This window comes from Bufo gargarizans, chromosome 8 (genome assembly GCF_014858855.1).
Source record: "Bufo gargarizans isolate SCDJY-AF-19 chromosome 8, ASM1485885v1, whole genome shotgun sequence".
Classification (NCBI taxonomy): domain Eukaryota; kingdom Metazoa; phylum Chordata; class Amphibia; order Anura; family Bufonidae; genus Bufo; species Bufo gargarizans.
The window spans coordinates 4,081,517-4,108,273 of NC_058087.1; the positions used below are offsets into that span (position 1 = coordinate 4,081,517).

Consider the following 26,757-nt stretch of genomic DNA (forward strand, 5'->3'; position numbering starts at 1 on the left):
GCGCACATTAAAATAACATGTGGCCTCTGGGGAGATTCACCAATATATTGGAAAAAAACCTTTTGACTACTGCAAGGTTCCACTAAGGAAGCAACATCCAAGCTGAGGAGGATAGCTGCATCCCCGGCCTCCGAGGGGCGCCCCCTCCCAGACCTTTTATGTGTGACGCCAGCCTCGAACATCAGATTATAAGAAGCCTGGAGGGAGCTCCATAATAGCAGCACAGCGCTGGATGGTATATGGTGCTTTAATCAAGCTCCTCCATACCCCCCCTCCCCCACCGCGCCCAACTCCGGTTATTAATACATAAGGACGGGCTGCCCTGGCAGCGGCCAGGAGCTTCATCAATCACTTCACAATCAGTTACTATAGATATAACACACCCCAGCAGCTCGGTTCATCCGGGGTCACAGCAAAGAGACCAAAGCCAAGAGGTTGTTATAACTGCAAAGGAGGCAGCGACAGCCCTCAGAAGAGCGTGCCAAGAGCGTGCCACCTGCGCTGGTGCTGCCTGCGCTCCCCAGCAGCATCTGCAAACGTCTTCTGAACAGGGATGGGCGAGAGGTAAAATGTACAAGCCCTGCCCATAGGAGTGCATAGAAAGAGACGGAAATAGAGAACAGGGGGGGGGGGGGGGTATGGTAGGTATAACCCCCCCATCCCCGATGTATGCCCCTGCAGTAACAGTCAGGACATGTGCCACCCACAGGCTCTCATACTCTGCCTCACTGCATCTAGGAAAACATAAGTTAAAGGGGTTCTCTGGGACTACCAAAAACAGCACCACCCCTGTTCACAGGTCGTGTGTGGTATTACAGCTCAGCCGCATTCACTTCAATGGAACTGAGCTGCAACCTGTGGACAGGGCTGGTGCTGTTTTTGGGAGACAGCAGCCATTTATGTAGTCCTTGAGAACCCCTTATGTTGGCCTATATGCAGCACCATGTGCAGTGAGACAGAGTATGAGAGTCCATGAGTGGCATATGTGATTATCTTATGGTGGCACATGTCCTGGGGGAGGTGTTGCACCTACCATACCCCCCGTTCTCTACTATTTGGAGAACCCCATTAAACCCATCTACTCGGTATGGGAGGGTGTCCAGACTCTGCCCCAACAGATAATAGGGGAAAGGAGGACCAGACATGTTAAGGTCTTTGGAAGCGGCTTGGTTCCCTTCACCTTATGCTTGGCTGAGCCGAATGTGCAAGTTTATGGGGAGGGGGTGGGGAGGGATAGGTGTCAGCCCCGTGAGCATTCGGCCAGCAGCTGTAATATCTGGCACAAGCTCCGATACTGGGAAATTTACCAGAAAGGATATCTAATCACTGCACGGGCCACCCTGTGCAAACACTACACCTCCATCATGTCATCACTGCGGGCCCTCTAATGGCTTGTGAGCTGCGGGCACCGTGGGCGCAGGGCACGGGGCGCTGTAGAGAATATTTAGTGCCTTTGTAGGGCTCTATTCACATCGTGCTTAGGGAAGTGCGGGTGAACCCGAGGCCTCCGATACCATACAGTACATAGGGTCCCATTGTAAACTAGCGGAGAAAACTCATGTGCCAATATAAGCTTTAGGGCCCTATTCACCTGACGGGGGGCGACTGATGGTGGTCTGACACGGGGGCGCTGCTGCCAATCAGCTATTTGAAGAAGCCATGGGACTCCGGTGGGCGCTGCGGCCCCTAGGCACAGCTCAGTCTTATTCAAGTGAATTGCCCTGGGCTGCAATACCAAGCACAGCCACTATTCAATAGACGGCGCTGTGTTCGGTGCTCACCGGAGTCAATCATCACATCTTAGCGTTGAGTTATACACATTACATATGTGACCAATACCGTTCTCTACCGTAATACAAAATCAGGTCCTGTCGCCCACCGCTACCAATCAGCCTTCAGCTTTCAGCACTTAAAGGGAATGCTGGTCAGGGCAACCAGGCCACGTTACAGCACAACGCCATGGTCTAGGCAGGCGCAGAGCACACACAGTGCGCGGTCCGGCTCGCCACCGTACGACATTCTTTCTGTGACTTCACGCAGGATACAACCCATAGTTAAATATGAGTCACACGTGTTTTGCTGCGCGGAAGGAGCCCACACCTCCTTCCAGAAACACCCTGCATCGTCCTCCATGAAACCAGTAAATCAGGACGGACGGACCGCCCAGTCACTGGTGCAGAAATTACGCTCAACACAGCTACCCGGGTCACATCGAATACAGTCTGCAGATTTGTTAACCGATCTTCCCCTTTAAAGGGGTGTCCGCCGTTAGATCAACATGGCTGCTTTCTTCTTAAAAACAGCGCCGCTCCTGTCTGCAGGCTGTGTCTGGTATTGCAGGTCTGCTCTAATGATGTGAATGGAGGTGAGCTGCAATGCCATACACAACCTGTGAACAGGGGTGGCGCTGTTTCAGAAGAAAGGGTTATGTTTTTCTAATCTAGCCAAGGGGATTATCCTTCTCCATGGATGTTCCAGGCTCCAAGCATACGTCAATCAGCACACGGTATATATGCATCAAAATTAAAGGGGGTTTTCTGAGATTTTAATACTGATGAACTATCCTCTGGTCAGGGTCCGACACCCAGGACCCCCGCCCATCAGCTGTTTGAGAAGGCAGCGTAATGCTGTGCATTTCTCCAGCTTTTCCTAGACCAGTAATGACACGTTCATCGGTCACGTGGCCTAGGCGCAGCTTAGCCCCATAGAAGTGAATGGGGCTGAGCGCAATACCAAGCACAGCCACTATCAAATGGTCGGCGCTGTGCTTGGCGAGCAGGGAGAAGGCAGCGGCGCTCACAGGAACGTTGGTGCCTTCTCAAACAGCTGGTCAGTGGGGGTCCCAGGTGTCGGCCCCCCACCGATCAGATACTGATGACCTATTCTGGAGGATCGGTCATCAGTATAAAAATCTAATACGCGTGGGGTAGCCCAAGTTCCTCCCTTCCACCCCACATACAATTAGTGAACTTTAACCCTTCCATTCCATTATACATCGAGAAAAGAGGCGAGACTAGTGGTGCCTGGCAGCTGCTTATCTCATGCCCTTTTAATGCAACAGCTGGAAAGATCACGTGCGCTAACAGTCCCACTAAAAACATACAAGATGGTGCTGCTAGCCATTACGGAAAATGGACAGGCAGGCGGCACATATTCCTGAAAACAAGCAATTAAAAATTTCGGTAAATTTTCATACGTGCCCATAAAGCAACCACACATGCACGCTTAACGTAAAGCAATCCAAAGCGAGCGACCAACTGATTTCACACTGGAACAAAAAATATCGATGGACACCAAACATGGAATGGGCAGGAATATTACCGCCCTAATGTACTGGAAAGAATACCGCTTTTCCTTGACACGTGATAAGGGGCTGCCTGGCACAACGGTGCCGCTCATCACCAATAGAAAAAAAAATAAAAAATGGTTGGACAGAGAAGCTCCACCCCGTCTGTCTGCCAATTGGTGGAGCTCAAAGTGTCAAAAAAACTCCCCAAGAATTAGTCGGGGGAGACAAACCCAAGTGCGGTGTATGAGTATGCGCCGCCATACATCTGGACCGGCGGTCCAATGGGGAGAACTGGATAACATTGGCGCTGGCAGAGGTTCTGGTTGCTAGGCAGCCGTCCCGAAGCATCAAAACTATGAATGGGTTTTCATAAGAGCCGCCAATCTCCGTCCGGACGTCGCGATTATCACACTCTCTGCTGTCAATCCCATTGTCTTTTGGTTAAATGCTTCCTCCGAGCTGAAGCAAGGCTTTCCTGTGCTGAGGGATCGGAGGCCACGCCAGGACGCATGGGGAGCTACGGTTTACCACTGTTAACCCCTTGTACACCGCAAAAACACACGACCGCCGAGAACACGGAGGATCATAAGTAGTGGAATGCGCAACGAGGTAGCCATAGTGATTGCGCAACAAGGGCCACAAAAGAGGTAAGAAAATACAAGCCACACTCTGCCCGATCCTCCCAGCCAATCCCTTGGATTTCTGGATAAAGCAGAGCCGAGTTGGTCTCTCTCATTAAAGCCCCGGCATCTACCTGCCGTCCTACGCAATACCACAAATGTGACGCCAGATTGCGCACACTAAACACTGCTACATCTACATGGACTCCTTCGCCTTTCCACAGCTTCGCTCGGCTGATCACTTCTCTAGCCTCCGTACAGGACGAAGATTAAAGCTGAAATGTCCTGCTGTGGGGGGAAAGACAAAGCAAAGCGTAAAGTTACACTAAAACAGCACGCAAATCTGCAATACTCCGAACTGGGGAGCAAGGATCAAAGCAGCAGGAGAATGCAGACACGGAGTCTAGACTGACGTCTACTGGAGAGAGGCCGTGAAGTATATGAAACAACATGTGCACATCACAATCATCACTCCGAGGGGGCCCCCCATCACACTCATATACTGCATGCGTCCCACCTTTACCTCTCCGGCAGCCTCTGAATATGTATAGAAACCATTGATCGATCTCTGATGGCAGACATGGAGGAGCCGGGGATAGAGACAGCAGACGGAGGAAGGAAGCCTGGACTCACATACAGTAAACCGCTTCATCAGGCCAGAGGGGAAAATGTCCTCTATATATAATACCGCTGACAGGGCCGACAGCATCCACTGTCCCGGTAACCACCGCCATCACTGACCTTACAGAGTACAACTCCTGCCATCCGGATAGTGCAGCACTGAACTGCTAAATCATCTGGAAATGCACAGCAAAAACAAATAAACAAACAAAAAAGTTATAGCAAATTTTGTTTCCTGGAAAACCATTCTCCCAAGGCTGCAGGTAAAAAACAGCATGGCTCTGTTCACACCGTGGATTTTGCAAAAAGTAAAATCTACCCCGTAATTCTGTGGCAGAACCCAGTGAATTTTCAATTTTAATGACGTGATTTCACCCCCTTGAACGGAAGAAAGGTGCAACAAATCTATTACGAGGCTGTGCCTAAATCTGCCGCGTCTTCTGCCTGAGCACTTGGGACTAAGCGTCAAGAAAGGACATGTCTTTTTTTTTTTGGCGCAGTCGTGGCTTTAAAGGGGTTGTCTGGCCATATAAATGAAGGACCTATCGTCAGGATAGTATCCACATACAGTGGTGGCAGCATCTCCAATCCAAAAAGGTTTATTTGCACAGGGTCCATCAGACGTACACAAGGTCAAGTAAAGTGCGACGTTTCGGCTACATGGTCGCCTTTCTCAAGCTGTTTAATAGGTGCAAAACAAGAGTATATAAGGCGCCTTCCATCCCCGGCTCATATCCGTATACCAATGAAATGATTAATTACATCAGATTAAGGGTCCATTCACACATCCGCAAAATGGCTCCGGATCAGTTCCGCAAAACACTTGCGGACGTGTGAATGGACCCTAACACCTGTTCAAATGTGTTCACCAATAAGATGTGTTCCTACATAAAAACATTCATTCCCTTCAGGAGGATGGCTGCAGCTGGACGCCCCATATCGCGCACTTGTATGCAGTCTCGGCGTTTCTCTGTTCGCAATGTGCATGCTCGGCAAAGGTTAGTGTCTCCCTCCTCCAAAGCCGTGACGTGTCCTCGTCACGTGCCTCACTAGGGATCACGTCATGTAGTAGCTCCAGTCCACCTGACCATGCCGAAATCCGCCTGAGGTTAGAAGCCTCTCCATCTCCATGGAGACCAGCCTCATTGCGCAACGCGTCCGCGGATTGAACCAAAATCGGCATATTGGTCATCACAGGACGGCTATCCTATGTGGATTTAACCCTTTATTTATCCACAATTTTTATCCTCCTATTGCGCACGATGGGGCTCCAAATGCAGTCCAACCTCCACCTATAAAACCACAAATAACGGACACGTTAAAAACAACTTCATAACTTCAACCTTCGTTATAATCGGATATGACTTCTATAAATGGGACTCAATATTCATACCATGCGGTTGTAACGCTCTCAAGGTGAAGATCCGCTTCAGTGTAATGCCTCGTCTCCTCCTCAATATTCCTACTGAATCAATCACGCGAAATCTCAACTGATTTGTGGAGAGGGGCCCCTCTCCACAAAACGCTTGGCCCCTCTCCACAAAACACTTGGCCCCTGGTTTGTCCATCATCTTCTTTCTAACAGTGCTTTTGTGTGTCCTTCACTCACTGCGCCTAATACTGAACGGGACGGCGCAGGTGCGAGATTTCGCCGGCAGGAGGAGACCACCGCTGGCCTGGCCCTGTCAATCAAGTGAACAAGGGCGTTGAAAGAGGTGGGCGAACGGAGCCTCTAGGAGCAGGTGCAACGAGGATAATAACCATATAATAAAAGTTAAAAGTAAAAATTGTGCAGTAAGGGGCGCATCCGTAAGAATAGGCTAGTTAGGGTCTGCTGACATTAGCACATCGCTAATATCAGCCAGTTTAATAGGGTTAATCTAGTGCACAGCTGGACAGACAGCGCTATTTAACTCCACGTAAAATGGGCAATTTCCCATGTTTGGGTTGTTGCAATTGTGGCAATATGATTACAGGCGATACCTTGTACAATCCGTACACTGGGCAAACATACAGGATTAGGGGGCCACTATACATGCCAACCACGTAACGTGATCTACACAATTCGGTGTCCTTGTAGCCTGATGTATGTCCGTGAAACGACTATGGAGATTAGAGAGAGAATAAATCAACACAAAAGCACCGTTAAAAAGAAGATGAAGGAAAATCCAGGGGCCAAGAATTTTGTGGAGAGGGGCCAAGCGTTTTGTGGAGAGGGGCCCCTCTCCACAAATCAGTTGAGATTTCGCGTGATTGATTCAGTAGGAATATTGAGGAGGAGACGAGGCATTACACTGAAGCGGATCTTCACCTTGAGAGCGTTACAACCGCATGGTGTGAATACAGAGTAAGCGGTATTGAGTCACATTTATAGAAGTCATATCCGATTATAACGAAGGTCGAAGTTGTTCTTAACGTGTCCGTTATTTGTGTTTTATAGCTGGAGGTTGGACTGCATTTGGAGCCCCATCGTGCGCAATAGGAGGATAAAAATTGTGGATAAAGGGTTAAAGGGATACTGGATCCGTTCCACGGACCGCAGGGTAATTTGCATATGTATCAAATCTTTTTTTTTTACACAATAAAAGCACACAGAGCTATGGGGACTGGGTATTGCGGATGTGCTAGCGGCCATCTAGCAACCCATGTCCTCAGCCCTATACACAAAGTCCCGGTGACCGGTTCCCTTTTAGGCCTCCCATTAAAAAAAGTTTGGCTCAGTGTGAACAGGGACTGACAGAGCAATAACTAGCATTTGCTTTATGCCAGTAAACAGTCATACAAAAGTCGCAAATTTTGGCGCAAGAAAATTGTGCAAATTATAGCGCAAATTCATGCCAGCTCACAGCTGCAGCAGATTAGAATTATTTTTTATTTATTTTTTTGCCGCATGGACAGGCAAAGATGCATCAAATTTTAAGGGCTGCCCCTAAATCTGTTGCACTGGATGCTACACTGGAATTACAGTGCGGTACGTGAGGAAAACGGAGCGCAAGTCAAATGTAGTCACAGAGCCCCCCCCTCCCCCATTTATTTTCATTTTGCTATGAGGAATAGCTCAGACGGGTGTCCGATCCCATTGTAGCCCTATACAGCGGCATCCGCCAGCATCATACGGTAAGAGAGCCTGCAATATGCACAGAGCCTTACGTGCGTTTTGTTCCTTACTGAGGTCACACAGGTTAAAAGAATTTAAAAAAACGCAGCAGAAAAACCTACTGCGCCATGTCCTGAGCGTCACCGCAGATTGTCACAGATTTTAGCATTTTTGCTTATTTTTCCCAAAGCACGTGAATGCGATTTTGCAGCTCCCTTGTCTCCTGCACTACGTTCTGAATCTGTACCACAAATCCGCCATGTCTGAACGTGGCCTTAGGACATCCTACTACTGCCCCTAGGTCTATCACAGCGACAGGTAAAAGAACGCACAGAAATGCGCGAGCTGTACGGGTCGCCCATCAGGCTGCATTCACAACAGAGCTATTTTAGCAGATGGGATTACACGGACAAACGCTTCTTCTGTCAGTTATGCAATCAGTCACCCACGTACAGCAAGGAACAGAACAAAAAAGCAGTGAGCATGTGAACTGAGCCCTACACAACGTCACGGAACCAGTCCGAGAGCATCGCGGCCTCACTGGACAGAGTCCCGGAGAGGACCCTCCCCGCGTACCTGTACGGGTTACCTCACTTATCGGCGGTCCTGACCCAGATCCACATGCCACGGATAGTTCTGCTCTGCTGGAAACTTAACCCCTTCCTACAAGGAAGAGTGAAAAATGGAGGACACCTAAAGTCAACCTGCAGACGTGGGCTGGAGGCGTAATGTAAATCAGGACGTGTTCACACTACTTGGGTGAGTTTTTCCACATCAGGTTTTACGGAAAAAATACACATCGGATTTCGCCGTTACATTACACCAAACCCTCAGCTGTGAGAGAAATACTAGGCCTCATTCACATGTCCGTTTGTGGATCAGACATGCCGTTTCGGCGCACAGCAGCCTGCCGGATCCTCTATTGCACCTCCGACGCCCCACTGACTGCAATGGCATCCAGGGGTGATCCGGACGATTTCTGGCAAAAGAAAACCGCTGCTTCCCGGCTCTCGTCCTTCTCCTGGGTCCGCTAGGCTCTCCATGTAACCATGCAGGTTTACATCGCTGCAGCGGAGACCGGATCCCCTTGCGTCATCTGCCCATTGTCATGACATAAGGGGAACCGGTCTCCGGCGTGGCCAATGGTAGCCCAGCGGAGCATCGCAGGCCGGCAGAAGGAGCGGGGAAGCAGGTAAGTCATCTTCCCTTTAAAGGTCCGGTAAAGCAGTTCTTGCACAACGCCTTTAAGTCAATGGGATTTGTCAGGTGCCACTGGTATCAGCAGTGCCCGTGGTGGTTATTGTAAGAGGAGAGAAAGGTGCAAGAGTGAGCACAGCCTTAGGACTCATGCACACTAACGTATTTTTTTTCAGTGACCGTTCCGTTTTTTTCTGCGGTCCATTTGAGGAACCATAATGGGCAAGCAAAAAAATTAATAAAAATAGAAATTACTCTGTGTACATTTCATTTCCATATGTACACATGGCCTTTCTAAAAGATAGAACATGTCCTATTCTTGTCCGTTTTGCACAAAAAAATAAAACTAACGGATGCAATACGGATGTCACATGGACGTCATCTGTATTTTTTGAGGATTGTAAAATGAGCCCTTAAGGTGACCCTACACATTAGGTGAACATCAGTGGACCCACCGATTTCTGAAAACCATCTTAGGGGTGCAGGAGTCTTTGCGGATCCACAAAATTCAGGCGCCGGCTGTGCGCACCCCACATCACGGTACGGACTTCAATGGCTTAGTTATCTGCAAGATGCAGCAAAAGATAGGCGTGGACTATCTTTTGCGGAGCGGAAGCACAGACCCGGAAGCACACGGCTGGTGCCCATGTTTTGGATTCGCAGTTTGCACCCTAAGGTGCAGAACTACCTTCAGTCTCTGTTCACACTGAAGTCATGGCTTCTGAAAAATAATAATAATAGAAAAGCCAGTGTGACCGGAGCCAACAATGCAACCACATAGTAACGGTACACATTTACTACACCAGGAAATGGGACGAATTATTTGAACGTGACTTTATTACCGTGCGGGTTTATTACAGGTCCACATGTAACATCTAGGAAATGACACTACGCCTGCATTTTACAGACAACTGCAGGTTCAGGAAGAGCGGTGGCGGTACAGGCAGCGGCTGCCGCTTTCCTTCCAGTAACATGTACCAAACCTGCAGAGCATTGTGTCACTGTCCAATAGTCCTGGGCGCTGGAGACAAACAGGACATAGCAGAACGTGCACACCGCAATGCACTGCACAGTGGGAATCCCGCAGCGCGAGGCCTCATGCACACGACCGTGATCCACAAGATGTAGATACTGTCCGTGTTTCATCTGCATTTTTGCGGACCCATTGACTTTAATGGTTTGCATTTTGCAGCCAAGTATTCTTTTGAGGAGTCAAGGGACCTGCAAAAAACAAAACAAAAAAAAACCAGCACACAGACCGCATCCGTGTTTTAAGGATCTGTGGTTTCTGGACCGCAAGCTGGATACAGTCGTGTGCATGAGAATGAATGGACATATTGGGGATTTATTTAAAGCTTACTTACATTGCATGTAATATAAAAATGTATGCTACGCTGCAAAGTCTGCATGGGAGCTGTGGACACAAAACTGGACATTATAAAGGGAGTTCATGGCACTGGAGCATTTCAAAAGAAGGCTGCAAAAGAGCGCAGCACTTATAACATCAAAAGCTGAAACAGAGGTTTGAAACGCAAGACGTAAAAATATAATATGATCAACCCAAAGAGCGACGTGCCCGGGAGCGAGACCGGGCCCCTGCGACGTGCCCGGGAGCGAGACCGGGCCCCTGCGACGTGCCCGGGAGCGAGACCGGGCCCCTGCGACGTGCCCGGGAGCATGGCGGTACAAGGCTCCCTGCAGACTGGAGGACTACATTCCCAGTACAACATACAGTCCCAGTTCCCCTGCCCGTCCACTAAAAAAAGAGGATAAGTGGCACCCACTTCTGGCGCGGCTCATCTCTAGGATAAATCTGACGGAACATAATATCCCACATGTCTAACTTACGGAGATCAGATTCCAATAACTAAAACCTAATAATCTGAAGGGCCATTCCCCAGAACCAGAGTTTGATCCATTCTCATGAACAGATCTCCAAGCCGCGCCAAAGGGTCAGAGAGCGCGAAAGAAACTGACGGTCATAACCTCAATATCCGGATCAAAGGACTAAAACCTAATAATCAGAAGGGCCATTCCCAGGAACTGGAGCTTGCATCGTCTCGGGGAGAGACCTCTGAGCCGTGTCAAAGGGACCTGACAGCTCCAAAGAGACAGTCAGAACTGAAAGAAGACAGGGCGATTTGACGGGTTTATGACTGTCAGACAGCTGCTCCTGTAAATTACAGGCAATGAGATCCTATAAAAAGTAGAGCAACCGTGTAAATGCCCAAAGCCACAATGTAAATCTGCAGGCAGCGGCGAGGTCGGGGGAATCCTGCTCCTCGAATTTAAAGGCACGGGCTCCTATTGTGGGAACGGTACATCTCATTTCCATTGACACAGCTAAGGCGCTCACATATCCACTGTTGTGTGAACACGGCCTTAAAGGGTTTTCTGGGATATAACACTTAAGGCCCATCTCTAGGCCTGGCAATCCACGTGCGATCGCTGGACTCCCGGGACCAATACTGACCATCAGCCGCTTGGCCGTACATATGCTGTGCTCATACAGCAGTACCAACCCATGAGAGGGCGCTATGGCCCCTTTGATCTGAAAACAGGTAGGGGTCCCGGTGGTCAGACCTTCGCCAATCGCACCTTATCGGCCTATCTTAAGGCCTCGTGCATACGACCATACCCGTTTTGGGGTCCACAAAATACGGATACCATCCTCATTTTTTTTTGCTGACCCGTTGACTTCAATAGGACCTCCGGCACTCCAGCGGTTGTGAAACTACAACTCCCAGCATGCCCCAGTCACTTCTTTAGGAGTTCAGAGAGCACCCAGGCAAGTATGCATGCTAGGAGTTGTAGTTATACCACAGCTGGCCCCTGTTCTATAATTTGCGGAACGGACAGGCCACAGTTGTCATCCATGTGCTGTCCACCTCCGTATTATAGAACATGTCCTATTATGGAGTCCACTCGCCCATCGAAGTCAACGGGTCTGCAAAAAATGCAGATGGCGCATGGACGGTAGACTGATTTTGTGGATTGCAAAACGGATACGGCCGCGTGCATGAGGATGTCACTTCCCTAGTGGTTCTCGGATAAATAGATAAAAACCTTAAAGCGCCTGATGTGCCGATCCACGCTGGGCCTGCTTTGAGGACATAACTTTCATAGTTCATGTGACCACTGCAGCCAATCACCAGCCTCAGTGGTCATGTCTGAACGCCGAGGCTGGCGATTGGCTGCAGCGCCACAGGAACGATGAGCGGCAGGTGCGGCGATGTGGGAGCAGCGAGGACAGTATAAAGGCAAGGTTTTAATTTACGTATGCCACCTGTCTAAAGTTAGACATCGGAGAACCCCTTTAATGACAAGGACTGTAACAAACCAGGCAGCTGCATGAGAAGGAAGTGATGGTGACCGGCCAGAGGACATTCAGAGACCTTAAAACCGAGGATCTCGCAACTGCCAAGCCCCGAAACAGTGTGAAAACGAGCCATTTCACACCAGTGTAACCGACACACGCAGAACAGGAAGACGCTCGCTGCGCAGGAAGTAACACTAAGTGAGGGGGAGACGAAAGAGGAAGCTTCTAACCCACCGCCGAAACCAGAAAACCATCTATGTACAAATGTGGTCAGAGCCACAAAATCTCAGCCCGAGAGCAAAAACTACAATAACCACACGTTACCCGGCACACAATCGTAAAGCTTCATCACCGTCACCCGCGACTCCTAGCCTCATCACACCGATTCCCAGTGACGCCAGTATGTCGGCCGTGATCACACATTCAGGTCTATAGTGAATCATGAAATTCACTTATTTTTTTTGCATTGCCCTTAAGCGACTGTAACGTGGCACGTTCGGGGCATGGGCACACTGCAGCGTAGTTTACACAGTTTTTCCGCTCAAAAACCTGCACGCGTTACTTGTTAATTTTGTGCCAGATTTGCCCCCGATCTCAACCTTTGCAATGCAAAATCCTCAAAAGCATTTGACTAGTCAGGTCCATTTCCGTGGGGGAAAACTTCTGCACAGTGGGGGATATTTATCAGACTGGTGTAAAGTAGAGCTGGTTTAGTTGCCCATAGCGACCATTCAGATTCCTCCTTTCATTTTCCAAAGGAGCTGTCAAAAATGAAAGGTGGAATCCGATTGGTTGCTATGGGCAACTAAGCCAGTTCTACTTTACACCAGTTTGATAAATATCCCCCAGTGTGCAGACATTTGGAAAACCTCATCTGCTTAGCTGGTACTGCAGACTTTCCAAGAAGAAATACCTTTAGGCCTTTTAATAAGAAAAAGCCATTGCATAAAATTGTACAATAAAAACCGCTTAACATAATTCCCCGAAAACCCCCACAAAATCCACATAGCATTTTTTTTCTAATAAAATAAAATAAAAAATAAAAAGTATGTGAAAAGTACCCTAATGGGAGTTCTGCAGGACAGGGTGCCCAATATGCAGATTCCGGGGTCTCCGCAGACGGCACTTATCCCCATCACTAGACTGGCAGCACAGGGGCCTCGTGTCACTGTGTGCATGCACAGACTCGTACATCAGTGCACACACATCGCGTCCGCTCGTATTACTGTGAGAGCACCAGTCACCGTATCCAAAGCCACGTTTTCTTTCACTACGCTCCACGGTGATTAACCGCACATCCATTTAGTCATCTACTGGTTCTACAACACTGATATACTACAACACCCAGCAGCCTCAGCTTTCCCTGCGCAGCGCAGGACGTCATCTCAGTGCCGGGTAAGTCGAGCAGCGTGTGTGTCAACTACCTTCACTTTTTATGTAACGTGCGCCACGATTGCAATTCTTCTGGCGCGCTTTGAAGCCATGCCTCTGTCTCGGAGTACTTGCTTGAATAGCAATTCCCACAATTCAAGGCTGGACACCCCCTCAGGGCAAACGCACACAGCCGTTTTCTCCTGGAAGCTGACTTTTTCCGTATCAACGGAGGAAGGAAGGTCTGGTGCACACAGACGCACGCATGCAACTGCCATGAGTGGCCAATTCCCAACGTACAAAATATTAACTCCTTAACCATTTTTTTCAGCTCGGGGACCAGACCACTGTTTTCGACATGTCGCGTGGCTGTACTTTTGCACACCAGCATATCACGCGTGTGCTCTTACACATGCACAGTCCCCTGTTAGGGTGCACAGGGAACCTATGCCAGGTCCTGGGGGCTCTTCATGGTGACGCCAGCCTCGGCGATTATATCACAATATCATCACGGGGCACCATCCCTCGTACAGAGCTGCAACCGCGTGCGACTGCAGCAATGAAGGGGTTCACTATCCGGGACGGAATTTTCTCTCCGATCCCGGCAGGAAATGCGCTGGTGGTCTAGCGGGCTCTTGGATTGCCATCATGTGGCACGTACTCGTATTTTTGCAGTAGAAAAGATTTGCACACGAGTCTAACTTCCAATCCGTGCCCTCCCCTCCTGTGGACAGTGGATTCACTATGCAAACGGAGCAGGGACCACGACTCAGATTTCCGGTTTCTATTACAGACAGCAAAACGAAGCCGTCATTACACTATTTATATCTGTAGGTTCCCTTTAAGCAGGACGCCCAGCATGTTCGCTTCCACAGCTCCCCATCCATAAGGCTCTGTGCACACTGGAAAGAAAATAAAAAATATACATTTTTTTTTTTAACCATTGTGGCCACTGATGAAAGCCACTATGTCTATACAGAAGCATACGTCAGATGTGTGTGTGTGTGTATATATGTGTATATATATATATATATATATATATACACACACACACACACATACACACACAGACATATCACTGGAGGAAGGCTATGCCCATGTACCTTCAGGTAATCAGACCACACATGAATGGAGAAGAGCAGGGACATAGGCTTTACACAGCCGAACCCTTCTTCAGCCAGCTATCCCTCCCGACCTTCCCCCTACACACATGCATGCTCGGCTCAGCTCTTTATCTCCTGGACGACAAAAGGACTGGCCATGTTGAAAGCCAACAGCGCGATCCTTCGCCCTCCGGCTCGTTTTTTTTTTCCTAGCACTGGAAAAAAAAACAAAAAACAAAAACAAACGCCAGCTCCAGAGGTTGGCTGAAAATCTATGGCAAATATAACACTCGTGCACAGACCCATTGAAATGAATGGGTCAGGATTCAGTGTGCGTGCTATGCGTTCGCATAACGCATTGCACCCGTGCGTAAATAGGGGCCTAACACATTCGTTTTTTGGCTCAGAAATATCTGGAAGTTACATAGACTACAATTAAGTCAATATAAATCCACATACAAATAAATAAATAAATGGATCTGCAAAAAAAAAAACAAAAAAACACGGTTGGCATACGGATGACATCCGTTTTTTTTTTTTGGGCAGACCGCAAAACACATACGTTCGTGTGCATGTAGCCTTACACTGCAGATTTTCCGCATGAAAATCTGCGCCTGTTACGCACCATGTGTATATACCCTTAGGGAACGGCAAAATCTACATGCCACAAGGTTTCCGCAAACCACCGTTCACATGCGTCAAATCTGAGCAGCAGAAAAAAAAAAAAAAAAAACACTGCATAAATAGGTAGCACATCAATCGGGTCTCCTGCACACAACCTTGTCCGTTTCTGCGGTCCACAAATCACAGATCTGCAAAAAAGACTGATACCAGCTGAAAGCCTGCCGCCATTTTTTTTCTCCTGCAGAAATGTCCTATTCTTGTCTGCAAAAAGGACAAGAATAGGACGTGTTCAATTTATTTTTTTTGCAGGGCCATGGAACAGACTTACGGAGGCGGACAGCACACGGTCGCTTTTGCAGCCCCATTGAGGCGAATGGGTCCACGTCTGACCCGCAAAAAACACGTCCCAAAGCTACGGCCGTGTGCATGAGCCCTTATCGGGGGCAGAAAACACAGAAGAGTAGCCCCAGTGAATGACAATGGGCCTGACCCTTGGGCGCACTGCGCAAATCATCTGAAGTGTGAACAGACCCTTTCTGTGTATACTTAGGACCCCCTGGACCCCACGCTGGCAGAAGTCATACCTGCGAGAACAGGACCCATCCCCTGCACGTGGAGTTATTTCAAGAACTCGAGAAGGGACATGTACGGAAAGGAGAAAGGAATTGCAATAATCTGCTAAGAAAAACAGGAGGCTTTGCAGGAGCGCGAGCGGCCATTTCTCAGGTCCGTGCACTCTGCTGCCAGGGGTAGAGTAGCTGGCGGCTCGCCACCTTCCAGCAAAGGAAATATTGATTCCGATTCTGAGACTGATGCCATTTAAACAAGAAGGAAAAAAAAAAAAAAAAAAAAAAAAAAGACTGGGTAATAAATATGCATGCCTATGCTGCAATGCAGCTCTTAAAGTGGTTTGTAGGGCCGGCACAGCGCTCACATGGTGGAGGACAGAGGATGAGATGACCCATATGTAGGACAGAGTCTCCTCTGCCATGTTCTATGCTGCCCTCCTAAGCACTGGTCTCCAAGTGCCAACTTCCTGCTGAGCTGGCGCTGGGCTCCTGCTTATACACGGCAGCCAATCTGAAGACACAGAGCTGCAGGATTTCACAAGTGTATCATTTCACATTACGTTTGCCAATTGGGCAGGCTGTCCCGGCCGGGTGCAGCCTGACAGATCTGGCATTGCTGGTCACTACCAGAACGCCGTCTGGCCCCATGAACTGTAACCTGGCCGCGATCCAGCAAATGTGGACTGGCTGGACAAATACCGCTGCAAAAAGCTTTTTTTTTTGTCAAGCCAATGCTCGGCGTTGTATGCAGGAACAGCCTGCCGGCACTGCGAAACAATTGGGGATTTTATAACCCATTGGAACTGAACTCCCAGAGAGAGTCACCTCGGACGGGACGGGCCGTTAACAGGTGACAATCTAGTGTCCGCTACGGGCAATTAAAGCAAATGGTCAGTCACCAAGAGACCACAAAAATCATTGGAAAAAGCGGCCAAATAGAAAGTTGGATTGAACCGTACCCTGGGGTCATCTCACTATGAAAACTCCTAAAATTGAAGCCGGAATCGGAAACCCTTAGCAATAAGCAGTGATCACCGGGGGGCGCTGCAGCCATACATATATCTGCCTTGAGAGGTCGGGCCAGGTCTGCTAATGCGGGAGTTACTGCTAGTCCACCTGGCTTATAGAGGGGGTCCTAAGCAATGACCGGTATCCGTGGTTTGCGGACCACAAAACACACACGGTCGGGTGAACTGCACCAGCAGTGTGACCAGTTCATTCTCAGGCTCGCTGGAGGACCCGGAGAGATCAGACCCCCACAGATCATAACGTGGTGGCATACTGTACCGATACACCATCACTCTCCAAGACGGGGGTGACCCCCTTTAATCTGCAGCTTGCCACAGAACATCCTTACAGAAGCCGCACTGCAGGCCTGGCTCTAGTAGAACAATTTCACTATAAAGCCGAATTCTCTATGATGCCCCCCCCCCCCCAAAAAAAAATATAGAAGAAAGAAGTAACACGGTGGCCGTTACCTCCCACGCATTATGCAAAAGGTTCCAGAGAAGAACGACTGGCTTGTCATGATGGCAGCGCTCAGACCAGTCACGGCACGCCGAGCAGCTTCAGATCCGCAACGTACGTTACACATGCCAACATCAATTTCCACAAATAATAAAAAAAACGCCATCCAGGAGCCAAGGAACATGTCTGCACAGCGCTGAAATGCACCACCAGTCCGCCATGGCCCTACACAGAAATCCTGCAGGCTGCAGCCACACACGCAGTTTTTCATGCAGTTTTTATTTTTGCGCCAAAAACCAGAAGTGGATTCAAAAATAAACGTAAAGAAAGGGTTTCGCCTCAGTGCAGGATCCGCTTCTGGCTGCATGCACCGCGTGCAGATTTAACATATCCCCTCTAAAGGCTGCAGAAACTGTCCGCTCACGGACTGACCTGCGGTGCGCCTTTTAAATGGCACAGCGTGACAACCTGTTTCGTGAATTTTCACTGCGGACTTCACTCTTCTGCGGATCTAAACTGCGATTTTGGTTGCGGATTTCACCCTCACATTAAACGGCGCCAAAAAGCCACGAAACAGACAGACATGTTGCAGATTTTAAAATCCGGCCGCACGTCAGTGTAAGCGCTTCCAATTTCCGCAGGTTGTGGACATCTGTCAGAATCTCCTCCACTCTGCTGGTCCTGCAATACGCCGCATTGGAAAATCCACCCTTAGGCCTCATGCACACGACCGTTGTTGTGGGCCGCATCCGAGGGGCAGTTTTTGTGGCTCGGGTGCCGACCCATTCATTTCAATGGGGCCGCAAAAGATGCGGACAGCAGTCCGTGTGCTCTCCGCATCCATTGCACCGTTCCTTGGTCCGCAAAAAAAAATAAAAAATTATATATATATATATATATATATATATATATATATATATATATATATATATATATATATATATATATAGCCTGTCCTATTCTTGTCCGCGTTCAAGAATAGGTAGTTATATTAATGGCGGTCCGAGCCGTTCCGCAAATTGCGGAAGGCACACGGACGCCATCCGTGTTTTGCGGATCCATAATTTGCGGACCGCAAAACACACAACGGTCGTGTGCATGAGGCCTAACACTGACATAATGCTGTCCGTGTCATCCAATACATTCCAGAACTGTAAGGGTTACATAGCATCATAAATCAATATAATGCTATGCAGGGCCCCGGCAGTGCTGGGAGGTCAGGACGGGTGCTGTGCTGCGAGTCCGCAGCGCGACACCTGCCCGTCTGAAAGGGGCCTTAGGCATTCGTCCAGAAATTATTTTTTGCCTACATGCAGTGTTTTAAGAACGCTTCCCGGCATCTTCTTTAAAATCCCAGCATGTCTTTTCACTTTGAATTTTTTCCCATAGACAGGGAAATTTTATTTATTTTTTTGTTGTTTTTTGAATAAAACACTGGGTGACTAAAGCCTCGTGCACACGACCGTATACATTTTGCAGTTGGGAATAGGACAAGTCCTATCATTTGTGGAAAGGTCACACGGATCCATGTCATGCTGATCAGCCACGGACCAAAACTATGGTCGTGAGCATGAAATCAAAAACCTGCCAAATCGGGAAAAAATAAATAAAAAAATAAAGCCAGAATTTAACCTTAAAATTCTCCACATGCGCACTCCGTGATGGTGCTTTTTATATACACACACATCACGCAGCTCCATTTTCATGACAGGAAGTGAGGAAATAACCCAAAGTCGCCTCCGAGGGAAAGTGTCAAATTTCTCAGTTTGTTTAGAAAAAAAAGCAGCGAACGAAAAAAAGTGACACAAACTGAAAATCCACATGACACTAAACAGAATACAAAATCACTATGAAACGTACACCTCTATTCTATACCCTGTAGCTTTCTCCAGTATGGGAGAGTTCTGCCGTGCTGCTCATCCTGAGCTTCCAGTTTCATGAACAGAACGCCCAAATGCCCAAAATGACAGTACAGACTGACAGGCACATAACAATGTATTGAGACAAACATGTCCTTTTCTTCCTTTCATGGGGCGGACACTTTCTTAGACATTTGATCGGAGATCCATAGGATGAGAAAGCCCTGATGCGAGGCGGCGGCGGATGTCCGAGCCTATACTCCGCTACGTGACGTAATAGAAGGCGGCAGAAAGGACTGTGCAGCGAGATTCTCACCGTCTTGGTTTCACCCATGATTAAACATATTAGGCACTTAAAGAAGCAAAAAATAAAATAAAAAAATCTAATTGATCAAGATTTAAGCTTTTCATTTTAAACAAAGCGTACGGCCTCCATCTGGCAGAACCTGCACTTTCACAACGCGACGTACCCGCGCGGAATCAATACCACTATAGACCCCCCTCCTCTATTTAATAACCACAAGGAAACGCATCCATTCAGCGGCGCTCAGAGAGGTGAAGCTTTACAAATGCAGCTGAACGTCTGCACTTAGCCAACAATGCGGGGCCTAACTAACCGTGAGTAAGGAGGGAAATGGAGAGCTGAATGGCACTGGGCACCGCGCCGCTGAAGCCGAACCCAGTCCGCCGGCTGGAGGGACGGATAATTCTCACACGGCGCATTTACATTCCTTCTGTTCGCAAACCCCAAAGTCTTTAATGTTGAGCGGCTGCAGCGCTCCGCTACCCTCTATAATGTATGAGCGGGGATCACACAGCTGCCTAAAAGGGACCTCATATATATGCTGCAGCCCCATGGTGATTAAAGGGGTTGTCCGCACCAAGCCCCCTTAAGTGATCTAAAATAAGAAAAGAAGCCATACTCCCCATACACACAGGTCACCGCTGCAGCCTTAACGGCGATGGCCCGTGTACTGCTGAGGCCAAGGCTTGGCTGCGCAGTGAACCGTGTCCCTGCTGCAGCCAGGAAGTGGCGGGGGAGGCCCGGAGCTCATCACTGGAAGCGGCCAGGGCAGAAACAGGGAAAGTAGGACTTCTTTTATCATTTTAGCACAGTGACAGGGGGCTGTCCAAGTTATTTATTGAAACTCAGACACCCCCTTTAATCTGTGCTCCCACAACTCAGCACAATGCAGCCCTGTCTAGCACATATAGAGAACTGTTCATGCTGGTCCTCCTGGTTCATCAAACGAATAACAGAGCTGCACACAGAAGAGCAGCTGTGGTGCAACTTTTTGACATTTATAACATGACAGTTATGGTGGGCGAGCCCATGTCCATGATTCACAGTGCGTTAAGAGGGAAGACGGTCGCCTGGTTTGGGACCACTAAACCACCAGCATGCCCACTCGTCCGTCTCTGCAAAGTATAGGAAATGAAGATAACTTAGAGCAGGCATCAGCAACCTGTGGCGTTCTGAAATCACAACTCCCAGAATCCTCCTGTCATTCCTATGGGAGTTGTAGTTTCACAGCAGATGGAGTGCCGAAGGTTGCTGATCCTTGACTTAGAGCAGGCATCCTCAAACTGCGGCCCTCCAGCTGTTGCAAAACTACAACTCCCAGCATGCCCGAACAGCCTACAGGTATCAGCCTACAGCAGGGCATTGTGGGAGTTGTAGTTTTACAACAGCTGGAGGGCCGCAGTTTGAGGATGCCTGACTTAGAGGTTGAGCGCATGCGCAGTGAATACAGCACATCTTGCATACGCCGACCCCGGACCCCTCTCCCAGTAAGTTTGAAAATGAATTTGCTATACTTTGCAGGGGAAGACAAATTTTATATGGGCAGAACCGGAACCCTAAAGCCCCAGCAGCCTAATGGGACGCTGGCGAGTTATTGGACCGAAACCAGTTGAAAGGTCCTCCTCAAAGCTCTGCCGGATGCAGCCGGGGTCCCTCTTTAGGCCTCCACTGGCTCAAACGGGGCACAGACCTGTCAGCCAGCTGGACTGAGATCCGGTGCAACTGTGCCAAAGAGGAAAAAAACATTTCCATTCAATATAAGATGCTGCAAAACCTAAACTGCATGCTACTCCCGGCCTAAAACATTAGCACCGCCACACTGTAACAGCATGCAATTTTTTTTAGTCTCTCTCAAAAGTCAGTGTGTGGCCCGGGCCTCAAAGAGATCTATCCACGGATCATCTAGCAACAAATGCAAAAAAAATGCTCACACCAGGCAATGATGGGAGGTAGAAAATTAGGGAGAGAAACACCCCCCCCCCCTCCCCCCGGAATGTCACCTTCCATTACGTGAGAAATGCAACTGCAGCAACATATCTGTCACCGGGAGGATTTGCGCTCCGTGTTTGCCTATAGCCGGCCACCTGCTTACACCACTTACAGCCAGATCATCTAACAGACGTTCCCCTTCCAGCTGTTTTTAATGTACAGTATCGTTGGCGGCCCCGCGTTCCGCCATTACTTGCACCGATACGCGGGCACAATGCTTGAGTGTCGAGCTCGGCAATTGTAAGAAAGATGGGGGCCCCCATCATAAGACGGCAATACATGAAAGAAAAAAAAAAAAAGTTTGAGTTTCCAGCTCTGTCCTGAAATGTTCTGCCGGGCAGCGCGGGGTTAACGCCGTAGGCTCCGGAGGGCGGACATCTGGGAGTCTGGCAGGGGCCCAGCTAATAGCATGAGTGCAGGCTTACCTGACAGGCACTACTGGAAAGGCAGCAAAGCACGCTTATGGATGGAAGCAGGGGCCCGTAGGATGAGAACGTGGACCCAAAAAGCGAGGGGGTCAGCTGCAACCCCAAACTGACACACCGCGTGCACCCCGTACACCGACACACGCGGGGACTGGGGCTCTGGATCTTCTCCATATGATGCTTCCTTGGGTAAAGGTTGCAGGAAGTCGCAGTAAAATGTAACATGATGGGAGTGATACATTGCAATGGACATCGAAATCTAGGGGGTGATGATGGGGGGTGTAGTCGCAGAAGCACAACATGACCCCATACAGTTTCATACTATTATGTACCCCAAAAAGTACTACATGAAGCAGCTAGTTTACATCCAGATATAAACCAACCTACGTGCTACAGAAGTAACTGGCCCCGGAGGGCCCCACGGGCATCCCCTACACGTACCCCTCCGGTGCAGCACCCAGCGACATGTTTAAACGCTGTATACACTACTCCATACATGTGGCAGTAATATGTACAGATCACATATTAGTCAGATCTACTGCAATACACAGGAGCGGGTCAGACACACGGATCCCCTGCAGTCAGTACAAGCCTTCAACTAGATCTGTCACATGAATCTAGGGAGGGACAGTCGATCTCTCACCCGATCCCAGCCTACAATGTGTGCACAGATGTTACATGATACCAGTGTATATACCATGTGTAGATCTCTTACTTCATCTCTTGATCGGACATGATTCCAGTGTACATAGCGTGTACCCATGTAACCAGCACATACATATCCCAGTATAGTGTGCGGATCCCGTACATGAGGCGTGTATATACCGTGTAGAGATCTTACATAACCAGTGTACACATCTAATACATGATCTGAGCTTATAGTGTGTACAGAGACCTAACCGGATCCCTGTATACAGTATATACCTCTATGTGCGTGGCTCCTACATGATTCCTGCATATAGATCTCTTTTAAGCTCCCAGTATAGTATATTGTTCTTACATCCCTGTATACAGTGTGTGCAGATCTCACATGACCCCTGTATATACTATGTACATCTTAGGCTACTTTCACACTGGCGTTCTGGCTTTCCGTTTGTGAGATCCGTTCATAAGGATCCGCACAGAATGCATCAGTTTGCCTCCGTTCCGTCTCCATTCCACTCTGGAAGCGGACACCAAAACGCTACTTGCAGCGTTTTGGTGTCCGTCTGACGGAACTGAGCCAAATGGATCCGTTTTCTATGACACAATCTGACTTTCAATAGAGTTCAAGACAGATCCGTCTTGGCTATGTTACGAATAATACAAACGGAACCATTCATGATGGATGCATGCGGTTGTATTATTGTAATGGGTCCGTTTTTGCAGATCCATGACGGATCCACCCAAAACGCAAGTGTGAAAGTAGCCTTACAAGATCCCTGTATACAGTGTGAAAATCTCTTATAATCTCTGTATATAGTGTGTAGCTCTGACATGACCCCTGTATCTGGTGTGTACATCTTACACGATTCCTGTATATAGTCATTAGATCTCATCAGTGTGTAGATCTGACATAACCCCTGTATATAGTCTGTGGATCTTGCATGATCCCCGTATACATGGCGTAGACCTTACATGATCCCCGCACGCAGCCCGCGGATCTCCTGCGATCCCCGCACGCAGCCCGCGGATCTCCTGCGATCCCCGCACGCAGCCCGCGGATCTCCTGCGATCCCCGCACGCAGCCCGCGGATCTCCTGCGATCCCCGCACGCAGCCCGCGGATCTCCTGCGATCCCCGCACGCAGCCCGCGGATCTCCTGCGATCCCCGCACGCAGCCCGCGGATCTCCTGCGATCCCCGCACGCAGCCCGCGGATCTCCTGCGATCCCCGCACGCAGCCCGCGGATCTCCTGCGATCCCCGCACGCAGCCCGCGGATCTCCTGCGATCCCCGCACGCAGCCCGCGGATCTCCTGCGATCCCCGCACGCAGCCCGCGGATCTCCTGCGATCCCCGCACGCAGCCCGCGGATCTCCTGCGATCCCCGCACGCAGCCCGCGGATCTCCTGCGATCCCCGCCCGCAGCCCGCGGATCTCCTGCGATCCCCGCACGCAGCCCGCGGATCTCCTGCGATCCCCGCACGCAGCCCGCGGATCTCCTGCGATCCATGCACGCAGCCCGTGGATCTCCTGTGATCCATGCACGCAGCCTGTGGATCTCCTGTGATCCCTGCACGCAGCCTGTGGATCTCCTGTGATCCCAGCACGCAGCCCGTGGATCTCCTGTGATCCATGCACGCAGCCTGTGGATCTCCTGTGATCCATGCACGCAGCCTGTGGATCTCCTGTGATCCCTGCACGCAGCCTGTGGATCTCCTGTGATCCCTGCACGCAGCCTGTGGATCTCCTGTGATCCCTGCACGCAGCCTGTGGATCTCCTGTGATCCCTGTACACACGTGTGTCACACACAGAGCTCTTACCTGACGAGCAGGAGATCAGGAACACCGCGAAGGCCAGCTTGGTGGCGGCTCCCATGGCTCCGGAGATAGATCCACACGGTACAATAATAATCAGGGTGATAATAAGAGGGGGAGGGGGAGCTCCGCCGGGCGCCGGGTCACCAACCGGAGGGCAGAGTGAGAAGCAGCAGCAGCCGGGAGAGCGGGGCCCCCATGTCCCGGGGGTGGCGGCGAGAACACAGACACTGGAGAGGGAGGCAGAGGCGAGGACGGGATCAGGGAGGTCTCCTCTCGGTGCTCGGTCACAGGCCTGTCCCCAGTCACTGGCTCCGGTGAGGCCGCTCAGAGGCCGCGCTGCGTGTCCGGCCTACAAGACGCCTCCTCCTCAGGCCGAGTCCTCTCATCGCTGCCCATTCAGTTTCACGGAGCCCGGGCCAAGATGGCGGCGCCGAACGATTGTTTTTGTTTTCTGGCCTCCTCCTCCGCGACTAACAGTCAGGGCGGAGCCGGACGGCTCCGAGCTCCGAGTGACAGACAAGGAAGACGGCCAATCAGAGCGCAGAATGGGCGGGGCTTCAGGACACTGTCTTATAGGAGGGAAGAGTTCAAGGGGGTGGGTTCAGGAAAAGGCGTGGCTTAGAGGGCTCAGTGACGTCATAGCGGAGGTGTGACCAGATGAAGAAAAAAAATGTTGGAGCAGCAGTGACGGGAGACAGCGCTGCTGGGACGCGGGATCGGGTGTGATTCCCGGAACAGACAGCGGGGGCGCTAGAGAGGCGTAGGGATGTCGGCGGCCGAACTGTAAACTCCAAGCATTCTATAGCGAGAGCGGAGAAGTATGGAAGACGGGCATTATATACTGACAGCGGGTCTAAGGATGGACTGCGGGGGTGTGACAGTGCGTGACCGCATGGACGGAACAGTGACACTAAAAAAACATTACTCAGGTGCTTTTTCTTAACCTCTCCTCTATACACGGCTCCTGTATGGACCCCCCTCCTCTATAGACGGCTCCTGTATGGACCCCCCTCCTCTATACACGGCTCATGTATGGACCTCTCCTCTATACACAGGTCATGTATGGACCCCTCCTCTATACTCGGCTCCTGTATGGACCCCTCCTCTATACTCGGCTCCTGTATGGACCCCCTCCTCTATATACGGCTCCTGTATGGACCCCCCTCCTCTATACACGGCTCCTGTATGGACCCCCCTCCTCTATACACGGCTCATGTATGGACCTCTCCTCTATACACGGCTCATGTATGGACCCCTCCTCTATACTCGGCTCATGTATGGACCCCCCTCCTCTATATACGGCTCATGTATGGACCCCCCTCCTCTATATACGGCTCATGTATGGACCCCCCTCCTCTATACACGGCTCCTGTATGGACCCCCCCCTCCTCTATACACGGCTCCTGTATGGACCCCTCTTCTATACACGGCTCCTGTATGGACCTCTCCTCTATAGACGGCTCCTGTATGGACCCCCCTCCTCTATACACGGCTCATGTATGGACCCCCCCTCCTCTATACACGGCTCCTGTATGGACCCCCTCCTCTATACACGGCTCCTGTATGGACCCCCTCCTCTATACACGGCTCCTGTATGGACCTCTCCTCTATATACGGCTCCTGTATGGACCTCTCCTCTATAGACGGCTCCTGTATGGACCCCTCCTCTATACACGGCTCCTGTATGGACCCCCCTCCTCTATACACGGCTCCTGTATGGACCCCCCTCCTCTATACACGGCTCCTGTATGGACCCCCCTCCTCTATACACGGCTCCTGTATGGACCCCTCTTCTATACACGGCTCCTGTATGGACCCCTCTTCTATACACGGCTCCTGTATGGACCCCTCTTCTATACACGGCTCCTGTATGGACCTCTCCTCTATAGACGGCTCATGTATGGACCCCCCTCCTCTATACACGGCTCCTGTATGGACCCCCCTCCTCTATACACGGCTCCTGTATGGACCCCCCTCCTCTATACACGGCTCATGTATGGACCCCCCTCCTCTATACACGGCTCATGTATGGACCCCTCCTCTATACACGGCTCATGTATGGACCCCTCCTCTATACTCGGCTCATGTATGGACCCCTCCTCTATACTCGGCTCATGTATGGACCCCTCCTCTATACTCGGCTCCTGTATGGACCCCCTCCTCTATACACGTCTCCTGTATGGACCCCCTCCTCTATACACGGCTCATGTATGGACCCCCTCCTCTATACACGGCTCCTGTATGGACCCCCTCCTCTATACACGGCTCATGTATGGACCCCCTCCTCTATACACGGCTCATGTATGCAACCCCCCTCCTCTATACACGGCTCATGTATGGACCCCCTCCTCTATACACGGCTCTTGTATGGACCCCCTCCTCTATACACGGCTCATGTATGGACCCCCTCCTCTATACACGGCTCATGTATGGACCCCCTCC

At 50.1% G+C, this 26,757-nt stretch overlaps 1 protein-coding gene across 2 annotated transcripts in view; it reads right to left on the reverse strand.

Annotated features, from left to right (window-relative positions):
- The window catches only part of ACVR2A (activin A receptor type 2A), a 54,265-nt gene extending 29,465 nt beyond the window's left edge, over positions 1–24,800 (reverse strand). For both annotated transcript variants that reach the window (XM_044303020.1, XM_044303018.1), the window contains exon 1: positions 24,319–24,800. In XM_044303020.1, the coding sequence (XP_044158955.1) occupies positions 24,319–24,373 (55 nt within the window). In that variant the 5' untranslated portion in view covers positions 24,374–24,800. The remainder of the gene's footprint in view (positions 1–24,318) is intronic.
- Between the last annotated feature and the right edge of the window lie 1,957 nt (positions 24,801–26,757).